Raw genomic sequence first — 15379 nt, 5'->3', positions numbered from 1 at the left:
CACTTTCTAAAACCTTACAAAGGAGCATCCCTGGACCTTGGTGGTGCTAGTGGTGCCAGGAATCACCTGGCAAGGCCAAAGATGGGCCTTGATGCCAAGAAAGCCTGTAAGAAGTTAGAAGGTTTGATCTCATGAAAAGGGCCCCATCATGTATCTTAGGAGAAGGCGTAGGTAGTTCTTCAGGGCAGAGAGGCCCCCAGACCATCCTCTCCTCCCCATCTGTGGGAGACTCCCAGACTTAATGAGGGTTCTGGTCCATGCGCCTGGAGGCCCTGGCTCGTGCTTCTCTACCAAGGCTCAGGGAAGTCAAGGTCAGTGGAGGGAGACCTCAGTAAACCCACACACAGTGGCTCCTCATGCATCTGGTTCCCTTGGCAGCCAGAGTGCTCATAACCCATCTCCTAAGGGTATCAGTGACAGTGCCCAAGAGCAGGGCACCCGATTTCATACAAAACAGGCATCTCGGCACCACACTCGCCACACGCTGCATCTCCTCACCTTGTCGGAAGGAGACGTACACCAGCCTCTCATCAAATTTCTGGACCTGCCGGAAGTTGTTGATCATCTCTCTAGGGGACGGGTCATCCACCCGTGTGCAGTACAGGGCTGTCTCCAAATCCACCAGCTGCGGGGGAAGAGCAGAAACACCCGCCACGGGCAGAGTGACGCCCCCTTGCCTGACCTCGAGGGAGAGGACCACCGGATCTCACCTCCGAGGCCTGGCGGGAGACCCTTGAGAAAGCAGTGGGGAAGCCAGAAGCTGCCCCTCCCCTGCGGGTGTCTGAGTGATGGGGCTCGGGCGAGCCCGTGTGTCTTCCCACTGTCTTCCCACCTCCCGGGGCTGCCGGAAGGGTTCGTGCTGTCAGCTCCTGATTGAGCCTGAAATCTGCCCTGCAGGGAGGGAAACCTGGGGTGGTGAGGGGCTCCTCAGTCTCCCACGGAGACTGCATTCCTCTCCTGAGCCTCATTCAGAGCCCAGCTCTGAATCAGAGGGGCCTGGGGCTTAGTCTGATGGTCCCGTCAAAAGGAACAAAAAGAGGGAGGCAAGAGTCTCACAGGTCATCTGACTTCTAGTTCCATGGTATTTTCATACACCCACATAGATCTTGTAACTGTTTCCAAGGCGGTTTCTGGGTTAGGACATATTACTGCCTTTCTGATCATTTTATCTCTTGATTCATCATGTCTTTATTCCTGTCAGCTTACTTGCTGCCATTTATCGAGGCTACTCAGATCAGTAGCTCATAGTAGAAAGGAAGGAGCAGCAGTGAGAGCTGTGCTGGCTCATGAAGCGGGTGGGGGCCATGAGCCAGTGTGGGGGGGCCATGAGCCAGTGTGTGGGGGCCATGAGCCAGTGTGTGGGGGCCATGAGCCAGTGTGGGGGGGCCATGAGCCAGTGTGTGGGGGCCATGAGCCAGTGTGGGGGGGCCATGAGCCAGTGTGTGGGGGCCATGAGCCAGTGTGTGGGGGCCATGAGCCAGTGTGGGGGGGCCATGAGCCAGTGTGGGGGGGCCATGAGCCAGTGTGGGGGGGGCCATGAGCCAGTGTGGGGGGGCCATGAGCCAGTGTGCAGCGGCCCGCTGGCCCCGTCTCCTGGGCAGCCATGCTTCCTCCTGATGAAATTCAGCTGCAGACTAGAGAGACCGGCAGTGACCTGGAACTCAGCTCTATCTTTGGGTCTTAGCTCTGTCACTAACCAGCTGGTGATCCCCAAGTTTCCTCAACTCTCTAACCCTTGCTTTCATCACCTAAGAAATGAGAGGGTTAGAGATGATTCCTAAGGACTCTGTCCCCCCCAGTTTTACACTAGACTGTGAGCTTCTTGAGGGCAGAGATCCTCACTTCCTCATTGCTGTAATCCCCATCCCCCCGGGCTTGTTAAACAGTCTAACCTGATCCTATCTTTATTCTGCCCCTGTAAAGGAGCCATGCTCTTTCCTGCCTGGGAGGTAGACACTATCCACTGAGGGATATATTAGGAAACGCAGCTTAACAGCTCTTATTTAAAGCACTGTGGAGACAGATTCATTTTCCCCACTTGACTTGATAGCTCCACTTTTGAAGCTCAGCCTGTAATTTCTGAAGTGCTTCCAAGCCCCTGTGATATTTGGAGAGGTTTTGAATAGCTGCCCATGAAACTCTAAGTGAGGAAATCAAGCCGTTGATTATGATATGGGTGGTGGTAGGGTCCGAGATGCCACGTGCTCTCTGACAAGGAAGAGCACGACAGTTACCTGCTGCTGGGAAATTTGCACAGGGTTCCGGAAAACCGTCCAGAGCACGGTCGGGTAGCAAGGAGGTGTGGTCAGGGACCCTCGGTAGCGGTAGTACTCCTCAGGCCTCTTCGGCAGCAGCTCTTCAATGCTGAAACCCGGAATGGACACTTCTTGGCCTGGAGAGACATGTTGGGGGATGATGTCACCTTGCTCCCCAAGGCAGAGGTGCAGCTGAGCATATGACAGACTAAGAAGGTGAACTAGCTCCATTCTGAGCCATCTGATCCTAGGACTTGGTCACAGACAGTACCCGGCCCCCTGCATGTGTTCTTCTTCAGATCACACAAGGGTGAATGCACTCTTCTCCAACAGAGGGTGATTAAGCATCCAAGGACCTCTCACCTTTGTACTTTACATCTTTAAGGTGACTGAAGATCTTGTCATATGATGGATTGAAGGAGCCCATCTGCAATAGAGATGGGGCAGGTTGAACAGGGACAGAATTCAATAGGCTGAGCTTGGCTTGACAATTGTGAATGGAAGGGCTCTGCTGAGGGTGTGTAATCACCACTGCTGAGATCCTCCCCAAAGGATGCACTTTTCTAGGACAGTTATGATGCATCACTAGGCTGTTGGGTGTTGGCGGAATGGTCCTGCCCTCTTGCATCTCAGGACATCCTATTTCCAGCTCAAGGCACTGGGGCTGGGGTGTCCCAGAGCAATAGGTATAGCTTGTGCTCCTGATTATCTGGCTGTGAGCTTGAAGGCCACAAATAGCATGTTCTCTAACCAGAACTTAAGGGAGCTTGAGTTCATGCAAGCCAAATCAGGCAAGTAAGCATGTTGAGAACCGACATACGTGCTGTCTCCTTAGGGGGAACAATGCAAGCAAATCAGGAGATGTTCCCATTTTCTGGGATTAAGGAAAGAACTTATGCTGGGGTTCTTATAAAGGATGGAGCTTGGATACTGGAAATTGTATCAGGCATCTGATGGGGCAGCAGTGAATGATTCCCCCACCCACGACAGGTCCTATCCAACTTGGCAATGCCTTGATTATGCAATAGGGCTGGGGACTAGGACTAATTTTTCCAGTGTCACCTAGGACATGCCCATTTCTGCTGTCCAGCCACAGAAAGTGCTGCCTCCAGGCCAAGAGAGCAGGAACCCTATGGGGAAATACCCCCTGTTCTAGAGTCAAGACACAGCCGAAACGGAACAGACAGGTGTGCATGGAACCACATGCCAGGTCTGATGTCATCCTGACTTCAAATTTCACGTAAAATGCCTCTCAACATCTCTTACCTCTATGAGAACAGCTAGGACCGCGAGGCCTTCTGGCTTGTCACTGGCGATGCTGGCATTGGGGTACAGGTCCGAGTTATAATAGACCATATGCAGCTGCAGTGGGAGAGGGGAGATGAGTTGCTATCCATCAGGGGATAGGGACCCATGGGAAGCTTTCACTTTTGCAGGAGACTGGAATCCAGTGGGAGGGACAGACCACCCCCATCCCCAGCTAGATTTGGCCTCTCAGACCCTTGCCTCATGGCCACCCCAGTGTTCCCCTTTCTTTCAGTCATCTAGACTGCAAACTCCACCAGGCCAGTCTGTCCGTCTTATTCACTCATGGTGTCCCAGTGTCTGACATGGTGCTTGAAAAGTACCAGGTACACAATAGATATTGAATGAATGAATGAACAAATTGGTTTTTATACTAGCATTGAAAAAGCTTGGATACTTTGGAGCACTTCTCCCTTCTGATTTTTCCTACTTATTCTGGGGCCTGGGGCAAAATGGTCCCATGTGGCTTGCCCAGCCTCAACCCGGCCACTCTGCATTTGATCTGGGGGTCGGGGCAGTAAACCTCCAACTGTAACTTAATCATACTTGTACCCAGAGCAGGACATGCATTTATCTCTCAGGTGGAGACAATCACAACATGACTTTTATAAAGGTTTTATCAACTATATTTTAAGAGACCATGAAACAAAAATGCTACTCCATGGATGTAGACTCCAAAATACCATTCTAAACTCGTTTTTTTTCAAAGCAGAAATTACTTGTCATTATTAAAGTGAGGAAAAGAGAAGTTTTTGAGAAATCTTGGGTTTAAAAAGTCTAGGTAAACTCTGATGAGTGATGTTGATAATGAGGGAGGCTATGCACGTGTGAGGGCAAAGGGTATATGGGAAATCTCTGTATCTTCCTCTGCATTTTGCTGTGAACCTAAAATGCTCTAAAAAAAAAAAAAAAGTCTTAAAAAATTTAAAAAAAAAACAGTCTAGGTAAGCATTAAGACATTGTTATGACAAGCCCTGACAATGTTTAACCTGATTTTTTTTTTTCTTAATCAAGCAAAAAAAAATGTTTATTTGGATCAAAGAATGCGATTTGGGGCACACAGATTTGGGTAGCTTCCCAAACAGTGTCCTGCTAGGGAGTAAAAGGGGCTTTTAAAGGCAAAGAAGGGAGGTTTGCATTACAAAGAATTTTGTAATTTTCAAGTTGGAGGCAGAAGCTAGTCTTGGCTAAACATGGTTGAATACTAAGGCTGTTACTAGAGGGAGGGAAAAATTCGTTAACGTGACAAGTTGCAGGTGTTCTTGCAGAGTCCTTGGAGTATTTGTGGTTTGGCCCAGTTCAGAAGTTCATGGTTCCCGCTGGTGAGGACGTGCATAAGGTTCACCTCCTTAATGGCCTCCCAGCTCCATTTTAAAACCCCTTGACGTAAGTGACTCCATTTTATTTCACAGTCCTTTCTCCTAATTCTCTTGGAATCTGTCATCCTCCCCCTACATGACAAGGTTAAGTCTGTGATCTGAGACTCCCCACCAATTGATTAGTAAACATTTCCATTTTCAGCTGCATTGGTGTTTGTTTCAATTGTCATTTTCTTTGTTGTCTCTTCTCTCCAGATGTGGCTTTTGCCTCAATATTAAAACAATTCCAGCCTTCAGGAAACAGGTGGATAGATATTTGTAGAGTGAAAGTGTTCCTAAAAATCTCAGATAATCCCTTGTTTCCTGCCAGAGGCTGCTCTAGCCCGTTCTAAAGGGTTATAGCTAGACCTCTTGGCAGTTGGCAAAAGGGGAATAGTTTGTATTGCTTGTCATCAGCTTTATACAGGAAATGAAGTTTGTCTTAGGTCTACCAGCAAGCCTGCTCTGGTCTTTGTCTATTCTCTCTTGCCTTATGTGATGTGTTAAAATATATCCACAAATTCTTTGCCTCGTTCTTCAGAAAGTAGAGCCTAATTCCTCTCCCCTCAGGTGTGGCATTGACTAAATGTCTTGCTTCTAATAAATCATGTAAGGTGGAAGTGATAATATATGACTTCTGAGACCACATCATAAAAGGCATTGTGGCTTTCCCCTTGCTCACACTTGGATCACTCACTGTGGAGAAAGCCAGCTGTCATGTCATAAGGGCACCCAAGCAACTCTATGAACAGGTCCACGTAGTAAGGGACTGAGGCCTCCTGCCAGTAGCCAGCATCAACTTGTCCACCATATGAGCCATTTTGGAAGCAGATCCTTCAGCCCCAGTCAAGCTTTCAGATGACTGTAGCCCAGCCAATACCATGACTGCAGTCTCATGAGAGACTCTAAACCAGAGCCAGTCCCCTAAGTTGCTCCCAAGTTTTTTACCCACAGAAACTGCAAGATAATAAATGTTTGTTGTCTTAAACTGTTAATTTTTAGGGTAATTTGTTATGTAGCAATAGATACCTAACACACTTTCCTTGGTTGAACCGCTATCTGGGCATCTTCACATCTTCACTTACTCCTAAATAACTCCTTCTCACACTGATTCACTCAAGGCTCCTAAGAACATATCTGTTTTTTTCCATCACCTTTGAATACCTCATATTTAAGGTAATATTTGTATCACAAACTCCCTTATGTCATGCCTTGGATTGATTTTTATATGATCAATGTTATATTTTCTTCAGGTATTAAAGCTTTAAACAATAAAGCATGTTGTTGGAAATCTTTGTCATTCTTCACAGAAAAATTCCTGTAATTTTTGGGTAGTTTAAATATATTATGTCTATTCTACATTCTCCTTCTGGACATTAAGAGCTTATAGACATGACTTCATTCTGATAAAGCCCCTTAGACATGCAGGAGTCTCATCCTCCTACTTTGTTTAACCTGATTTTTAATCCTAAAGGTGGTATCACCTGTCCTCCAAAAAACTATATTATATATGATCACATGTATTTTAGTTGATTCTTTGCCTCTTGAGACTATGACACACTGAGATTTTACCTCTCTTCTTTTTCTTTGTTAATCTCTTTTCCCGTCTTATGTGATTATAAATAGAATTCAAGCATATGTTAATGAATACAGCTCAATGTTCCCCACTTTTCAATTGGCCCTTTCTAATTAAAAGAAAATTATATCAAATTATTTCTTCTTTTTAATGGTCCTCTATTAAGGATTTCTTAGGGGCTCCTACTTTACCATCTTTCCCCCCCAAAGGATGTAGCCTCCACACTGCCCCACACCATCTTGTCCTGGCATTGCTTTGGGAAATAGTGCAGAACTCTATGTGGCTAAAACCCTGAAGGTCCTAGATCCTTATTTCTTTTTATTGATTGATTGATTGATTGATTGATTGATTGATTGATTGTCTATTTTTGGCTGCGTTGGGTCTTCATTGCTGCTCACAGGCTTTCTCTAGTTGCAGAGAGCGGGGGCTACTCTTTGTTGAGGTGTGCGGGCTTCTCATTGCGGTGGCTTCTCTTGTTGCAGAACACGGGCTCTAGGCGTGTGGGCTTCAGTAGTTGTGGCACACGGGCTCAGTAGTTGTGGCTCACGGGCTTAGCTGCTCTGTGGCATATGGGATCTTCCCAGACCAGGGATCAAACCGGTGTCCCCTGCATTGGCAGGCAGATTCTTAACCAGTGTGCCACCAGGGAAGTCCCGATCCTTATTTCTTTTTACAGCTGACCTTTGAGCTTGTGTTCTGTTTTAGCACTTTTCTCAGTTGTTCAGATGAAACCAAGAGGAGGTGAAGACTAATACAAACAGAAGGGAATTCCCTGCTGAGAGGATTAAGAGAGTCTTCTTATATAGACTCAAGCCAGAAGAACTGCTACACTTTCAAGGACCCTCCATAGAGAATCTGCCACTTTAGGGTCACCTTGATGTTTTTTCTCTATTATTGACATTTATGGTCCATCTTCACCAGGCTCTTGGTCTGATGATGTGGCTTAATAGCAGAAAATACAATAACTATTTTTAAATGCCCAAACCCTCTCAGCCTACACCCTAACTCCTTTACTCCCCGTGGGAAAATAGAAGCCTCCTTTTGCAGTTAGGCTGAAAGAAATTGCAGTCCTGGAGGTTCAGAGAGGGGCCTGGTCTGAAATATGTGCACCTCCAGTAGGGCCATCCATTGGGCCAGAATTATAGCTCCTCCACCTCTTGTAACTTGACCTCTAATTAGCCTAAGACATTAAGCAGTTTGGCATTTAAGAACAGAGGAGAATGGTCGTGTCATTGTTTACCATGGGCTCTATTAGCTGATCAGTAGCATTTATCCCTTTGTATTTACTGCCCTTTAGACATTCAGAACCACATCCCCAAGTGCAATCCCACGGGAGCTCTGAAATGGAGCACCTCAATCCCCCAGCCTCCACTGAACACTTGCAGTGCAGGAAAAAAGCTCTGCTCCTCTTCCTGTTTTCTTTGGTATTTGGGGTAGCACCTCAGAGCAACGTAACGCAACACTGTGATGATGTCCCAAGCTATCCTCAGTGAGTCTCTGATTGCCACAATGCCCTACAGGTTATAATGCCAGTCATCCCTTGATTTGTGGCCAGATAGAAGAGTGACCCTGGACCCGGGTCCCCAAGCTCCAAGCACAACCCATGTCCAGGGAAAGGAAAGATGGGATGGGAAAAACTTATGCAAGCAGCATGGCATATGAAGAAAACTGAAAAGTTGGGGGAGCATTTTGCCTAGTATGATTTGGCAGTGGGATGGACCAGCCACACAAGCTGCTGGGATCTTAATCTGTGCAAACAGAAGGGCGACGTGTAGAACAGGGGCATGTGTGTCCCACTGTGCCCCCCTGGGAGCACTCACTGCCTCTGAGCAGCATCACTCAGTAAAAGACATGGAAACAAACTCAGCAAGTTCAGGAGAGGAAGGGAAGCGGGACACCACAGGTGAGCTGCAGCGTGGCCGGAGTGGCTATACCTCCCTGTGCTGTCAGCAGGGCTGGGGTGGGTGTGTAGAGCGGGACGGCACCCTCCACCTCACCCCCTATGCTCTGATCTTATCTGCACACCAGCCAAGTGGAAGGGTGCCAGAACACCCACCGCCGGGAATCCTTTGCCAGCCGGGCCGCCCCACTCACCTCGGCAGCAAAGTGCTTCCCACCGACAGTGTGCTCCGAGCCGTGAGGTTCATTCTGGTCTCCCCAGTGCAGGTGCAGCTGCGAGGCATTGTAGCGGGCCCCAAGGCCCTGGATGTGCATGTCCTTGGGCAGTTTCAGCTTCACTGCAGGGAAAGGAGGGGCAGTCTTCAGAGCCCTGGCCAGCTGAGTGCTGCCTGCGAGCAGGTAGGCATCACCTGCCTGGGGCCCAGACAGGGGCAGGTGGATACAGCGAGATGGGGACCAGAGAGATGCAGCCTGTAGGTCAGAAACCTGGGCTCTTTCTCTGAGAATGTCCCCCTTTCACTAAAGCTATTCCAGTGGCACAAGCACCTTCTTGGTTCCCCTTGGAAAATGATGGCAGGAACTAATTGAGACCAATGGATGAACGTTTGTTTATATATCCGTGTATTACACACTTGGCTATGAAGATAGAACCTGTCATGAAGTATCTGCCAAGCTGTAGAATTATATAACAACAACAACAATAATAATCGCTATTTATTAAGCACCTCTCTATTCTGGATATTAACATACATAATCTCTAGTCTTTACAGTACCCATCAATATGCCCATTCTCCAGATGAAACCTCAAGGAGTTTAAAATTCTTATCCAGAGTCTCATGACTCATAAGTAGTCAAGTCACGATTCAAATTCGGGTTGGTCTGACTCCAAAGACTGGGCAAGCCCCCCAGTAAACTGCGTGGCCCCTTGAGTTGTTCATGGTGCCCCAGAATTCACTCCCGCACCATATCCAATAGGCCAAGGGGCTCAGGCCTGTCCCCTCTCCCATCCCACGAGATGTGCCGCTTCTGAGAGGTACCACCCCGGCAGAACCACCCGAGCCCAGGACCTGCAGCATCCCCTGGAGAGAGTGGTCCAAGCATCCCTCAAGGCTCCCCTTTGCCCTCCTTCCTGGGTGCCTCAGTAGAACCCACCCTACCCCCTGCCCCGGCAGACAGAAGAGGCCAGGGAGCTGAGGAAAGCTCAGACACCCCTTCAGGTCTCGGAGGTCGCTCCCTCACCTGAATGGCCATTGTTGGTCAGGACAAATTGCTGGTCGGCAGACTCACTGTAGCCTTGGAAGCCGAGGGGCACAAGGCTGGCGTTGTACTGGAGGATGTCATTGTGCAGGTCTATTGGGGACTGCATCAGGCCCCCACATGATGGGTAGCTCTTGGACCAGCTCTTCTCCCCGTCGGGACCTGGAAGGAGAGATTCAGGTCCATGACTTGATCCGTTTTCCACTAAAGTTTTTCCTCACCTTCTAATTCTATGTGCAATACAATTACTCCTTTTCTATTCTTTTCTTAATCCCCAGAGGTATACTCTTAAGGCCCAGAGACCCCAGCCTACAGAATCAGGTCATGCAAATGCCTCCAGACCATTTGCTTTTGAAGTGATGTGGGAAAAGAGGGACCAGAGCAGTCCCATGGCAGGGACTCTGCATTCTTCTGTCCATTGTTCATATTTCGACCCGATGCACATCCATTCCACGTGAAGACCTTGTGACTCTCAGCAATTTAACGTCTGTGTATTGAACACCTACTATGAGCAGGAATTGCTCTGGGTCTTGGGGCTGCCCAAGCTTACATTCTAGTGGGGAAGAATTTTTTTTTTAATTTTATAATTTTTTTGTGTTTTTAGAAGCTAAGGACATTTTGTTGTTGTTGTTGTTCAAGTTCAGTTTAAAACCTATGGCTCTCTTTCCTTTGGTACTTTTTAAAAATTGAAGTATAGTTGCTGTACAATATTATATGTTACAGGTGTACAATATAGTGATTCACAATTTTTAAAGGTTATACTCCACATAGAGTTGTTTTAAAATATGGAATATATTCCTCATGTTGTACAATATATCCTTGTAGCTTATTTTATACCTAATAGTTTGTACCTCTTACTCCCCTACACCTATATTGCCCCTCCACCCTTCCCTCTCCTAGTGGGGAAGAATTTATTTAATCCACTGGGATGTCCCACATTGGAAAAATTGGAGTCTGTCTCCAACTGCAGGTAGGTCTTTGAGGTTGGTGATTTACAGGTATGATCTTCCTGATAGAAAACCCTTGAGGACATTGACTCTGAATACCCACATCTAGAGCAAGTAAAAACCCCCAACCTGATAGGGAAGCTTGGAAAATATCAAGTAATTATAAGCCCGGAATCACGGAGCTAAATGCAGTGTTTACGCTGGGGAAAAGTATGACAATATTACAAACTAATTATTACAATATAATTGACAAACTAGCAGTGAGGAGGAGCAGACTTATCAAATAAACCCTCCAGGGCTCAGGCTTCTTGCTAACTACCAGGTAATAGTCCTTCCCCTGGAAATGAAAATAAACAATCCAATCCCATGTTCAGGTACACTTTCTTACTCCCACAGGGAAAAGTCTTTCAAGGATGTAAGGCTGTGTTTAAAAGATTATCTCCCATGGTAATTAAGTGGATTTTCAAGCTGAGGTTTCTCCGGAAAAGCAAATAATTGGCAGGTCACGGCTCGTTAGAGTAGAACCATGGTACCCTGTGGGCTCTCTAGGAGTTGGGAACCAAGGTTTGCCACCCGGAGTTCATTCATCAGTATTTCAGCACACGGAAGGGTGTCACCTAGAGCAGAAGGGGAAGGAACACCACGTCTTCTGGGCACCCTTGCCATAGACCACAGCACCATTTCACAGGAATGCGTGTGTGTACACCAGCCTCACAGAATCCCCATCCCCTACACCTTGTTCTCTAACTAGGGGACCTCACCTGAGAGTAGGGAGAGTCGGAAGCAAAACTTGGTGCCCACATTCATTTGAAATGCTATGAGGAGTTGGTCCTAGGTCTGGATACACACAGGCGAACCCTCTAATATTTCAGGCTGTCAACCTTCGGGTATACCTTTTCAGAAATGTTGCAGCTGGAAGGGATTTCAGACTCTCCAGCCCAACCCCTCACTGGACACCAGTTTTCCCAACTCTCACATGTCAAGAGTTTCCACTGAACTGTATTGTTTTTCTTTCCACGGCCTCAAAGCCCTGGACTCAAGGCAACTAAACTACACCAAGATGGCGACTGGCGGAGAGGCAGGCTGGAGGACACCAAGGCAGTCACTCCAGGGCGCAGACTGGATTAGGGCAGTTACTCAGCTGAGGGCAAAACCGAATTCCTTAGAGACCACAGGGTTCAGAGATGAAGCAGTCAAGAGGTATCATGCCAACCCTGAGGGTCAGGAAGCAGCGCAGCTCCCAGGTGGCAACCCTTCCAGAGTGAGGCTGCCGGCCTTTTCTCTGCTCACAACAGCATCTGGGCCCACAGCCAGGGTGGCAGAAGCTGCCAGACAGGCATGAATGGAAACACTCAGGAAGTGAAGAGGCGTGGCAAAGAGATCTCCCCTTGAACACATAGCTAAAGGGAACGGAGTAAGAAGAACTTTCTTTTCCCAGAACCCCCCTGAAGGTTTCATGAAGAGGGGACTGGGCCATCCCATTTCATCTCTGTGAACCCACGTCGTGCTTAGGATCACATGCATAACAGGCACTGAGTAAACATCTTCCCCAAAGAAAGAAAGACCCCCAAAGAACAGAGAGCTTGGGGAAAGGTTATGAGGACGAATTTTTCTTTTGCCCTAAATACTTTCTTGGAAGTTGGCCAAATTAGGTATTTGGGAGCAGAAAAGACTAAGGATATAAAAGGCAACAGAGTCAGTGGTGGCAAAACCTTCCTAGGAAAGAGAAGCAGCTGTATTGGACCCGGAGACTCCAGAGTACCAGATTCCGGCACCAGCCATCCCCCGCCTCCACCTCCGTGAGTGACCTCAAGCCGGTCACATTCCCTGCCTTAGTCTCCTTTGCCCTTTGTACAAATGGAAGGGGTGGACACTATGTTCTGGAAGGTCCCTTCTGACTCTCAAGCTCTGAGATTTATTAGGATTACTAGGACTAAGCACCTTCACCTCTGTATCAGGCCGGTTGGAATGGGTTGGAGAGAATTGCTTATCCAAAGGCAGCTCCTGGGCATGTGACGAGGTGCCCAGTGGGAAGCAGCTGTGGGAACGAGGGCACACGGCGCTGCTGCTCCTGGGGCTGGCGGGAGAGTGGGCAGTGCCGCCAGTTTGGGCTGCTGACCACTGGGAGCACCCGTCCTGAGTGCCCATCACAGGCCCTTTGGGCAGCAGGATCTAGGAAGCCTTTTCTATTCCTCCTCTTCCTCCTCCTCATGATGATGATGGTGATGACGATGATGATGATGATGTTAGTAGTTTTGGTCCTTACACCTCTACAACTCTGGGGTCAACAAGGCAAGAATTGCCCCATTCTGTAGATGAAAAACTGAGATGAAGTGACTTGCCCACAGACAGACTTTGGCTTAGTAACAGAGTTACCTTGCCTGGGTCACAGGACCTCCATGCCTTCTATTTCATTATTTATCCAGGAGATTTCGTGCACGCTCGTATCCTCCTTCTCCCATGATCTCCTTGAAGGCAAGGACCATGTCTCATTCACCCGTGCCTTGTCCACAATGCCTGGCATAGAGCAGGCCCTCACATGTTTACTGAGCTGGATTCTCCTGCTAATTTTGTGCTTGTTCCTCTCCAGGGAAGCATGCACCTATATTAAACCTCCTAGTTTCTCTCTATTCCCCCACATAATTTTCTTTTTCCTATAAAAAGTAAAGAAAAAGGATGTTACTTGCTCAGGTTCAAAATTTACCCTCCTAGCTTTCTAGTGTACCTGCATGAGGTTTTGTTCTGGTTGGGGCCACTCATTGAAAAAGAAATCCGGTTGCTGGCCGGTAGCTTGGGAGACGATCTGCTGAGTATGGGGTTTCATTGCAGTTCACGGGACCCTCCTCCAGCGTGTGATGGCTGTGTCCCCTTCTTACATGGCTAGAGACGTTGTCAGAGCAGCCTCTGATCTCTGTGGCTTGTGAGTGAGAGAGAGAGGTGCCATGTGGCTGGGCACCAGGACACCCAGTATCAGGCACGTAGGCAGCAGGCTCCCTTCTGCCCTGCAGCCTCCGTGTGAGCAGCGTGTGACTCACTGTGCTCTAACACTGCCCTTTCTTTCGCTGGCAGCTGCGGCCCAGGCTGTAATTTTTCAGCTTGGTCTCAGCTTTCACACTCATGCCAAGCGCTCTGCTGCCAGAAAACCTCTCCTGGGACTGACTCTTCCAAAAGAAGCATTTATTTCCAGCTACCGTCAAAATGTGACTTTTCTCTCGGGTTGTGACTTTGCCTCTTCCGTGGATTAGATTCCTCCCATGATCATGATAAAGGAGATCATGTGTATCTCCCAGTTTGTTTTTCCAACTAAAATCAAGGCATTATTTCTTTCCAGTTCATGAATTTTTCTGTTTGAGGCAAAACAGAAGTGGACCAAATTTCTGTTTTGAATTGTAACAAGAGATTAACGTGGCACGGCTCAAAATGCCTCGCATGCTTTCCAGCTGGGCATTATTGAGGCCCAGAGTACAAGACTTGCATTACCCCAGGACCAGGATTTCCTTCAGGGAAAAATGTCAAATGTGTGCAACGGTAGAGAGAGGAGCAAAATGAACCCCACATCCCCGAGCTTCAACAACTAACAATCCACAGCCTATCCGCCTTCATCTCTACCACACCCGCTCTCCCCTATCCCTGGATAATTTTGAAACAAATCCAAATGTATTTCATCTGCGCATATTTCAGTATGTCTCTAAAACATAAGGGCTCTTAGAACGAAAGCACAATACCATTACCACAGTTAAAAAGTTAACAATTCCTTAATATTATTAAATCCAGTCAGAATTCAAAATTTTCCAATTATCTCATATCTTTTTAAAACATTTCTTTTTACAAACAATAAATGCTGGAGAGGGTGTGGAGAAAAGGGAACCCTCTTGCACTGTTGATGGGAATGTAAATTGATACAGCCACTATGGAGAACAGTATGGAGGTTCCTTAAAAAACTAAAAATAGAACTACCATATGACCCAGCAATCGCACTACTGGGCATATACCCTGAGAAAACCATAATTCAAAAAGAGTCATGTACCACAATGTTCATTGCAGCTCTATTTACAATAGCCAGGACATGGAAGCAACCTAAGTGTCCATCGACAGATGAATGGATAAAGAAGATGTGGCACATATATACAATGGAACGAAACTGAGTTATTTGTAGTGAGGTGGATGGACCTAGAGACTGTCATACAGAGTGAAGTAAGTCAGAAAGAGAAAAACAAATACCGTATGCTAACACATATATATGGAATCTAAAAAAAAAGAAAAAAAAAATGGTCAGAAGAACCTAGGGGCAAGACGGGAATAAAGATGCAGACCTACTAGAGAATGGACTTGAGGATACAGGGAGGGGGAAGGGTAAGCTGGGACAAAGTGAGAGAGTGGCATGGACACATATACACTACCAAACGTAAAATAGATAGCTAGTGGGAAGCAGCCCCACTGCACAGGGAGATCAGCTCGGTGCTTTGTGACCACCTAGAGGGGTGGGAGAGGGAGGGTGGGAGGGAGGGAGATGCAAGAGGGAAGAGATATGGGGCATATGTATATGTATGACTGATTCACTTTGTTATAAAGCAGAAACTAACACACCATTGTAAAGCAATTATACTCCAATAAAGATGTTAAAAAATAAAATAAAATAGGAATTTCAGAGTTAAAAAAAACATTTATTGAAGTATAGTTGATTTACAGTGTTGCATTAATTTCTGCTGTACAGCAAAGTGATTCAGTTATACACATATCTATACATTCTTTTTCATATTCTTTTCTGTTATGGTTTATCGC

The 15379-nt window shown here is 47.1% G+C and overlaps 2 protein-coding genes across 5 annotated transcripts in view; one reads left to right on the top strand and one right to left on the bottom strand.

Moving 5' to 3' along the window:
• CA12 (carbonic anhydrase 12) overlaps nt 1-15379 on the bottom strand; it is a 60750-nt gene that overhangs the window by 11595 nt on the left and 33776 nt on the right. For all 3 annotated transcript variants that reach the window (XM_036841470.1, XM_036841468.1, XM_036841469.1), the window contains exons 3-8: nt 9633-9812; nt 8589-8731; nt 3522-3617; nt 2619-2682; nt 2235-2392; nt 499-625 (exon numbers count right to left, since the gene is read on the bottom strand). In XM_036841470.1, coding sequence (XP_036697365.1) covers nt 499-625; nt 2235-2392; nt 2619-2682; nt 3522-3617; nt 8589-8731; nt 9633-9812 — 768 coding nt within the window. The remainder of the gene's footprint in view (nt 1-498; nt 626-2234; nt 2393-2618; nt 2683-3521; nt 3618-8588; nt 8732-9632; nt 9813-15379) is intronic.
• The window catches only part of APH1B (aph-1 homolog B, gamma-secretase subunit), a 95251-nt gene that overhangs the window by 63018 nt on the left and 16854 nt on the right, over nt 1-15379 (top strand). The window lies entirely within an intron of this gene.

The sequence above is a fragment of the Balaenoptera musculus genome, chromosome 2, assembly GCF_009873245.2.
Source record: "Balaenoptera musculus isolate JJ_BM4_2016_0621 chromosome 2, mBalMus1.pri.v3, whole genome shotgun sequence".
Classification (NCBI taxonomy): Eukaryota; Metazoa; Chordata; class Mammalia; order Artiodactyla; family Balaenopteridae; genus Balaenoptera; species Balaenoptera musculus.
This window is presented reverse-complemented; position numbering and strand designations above follow the sequence as displayed.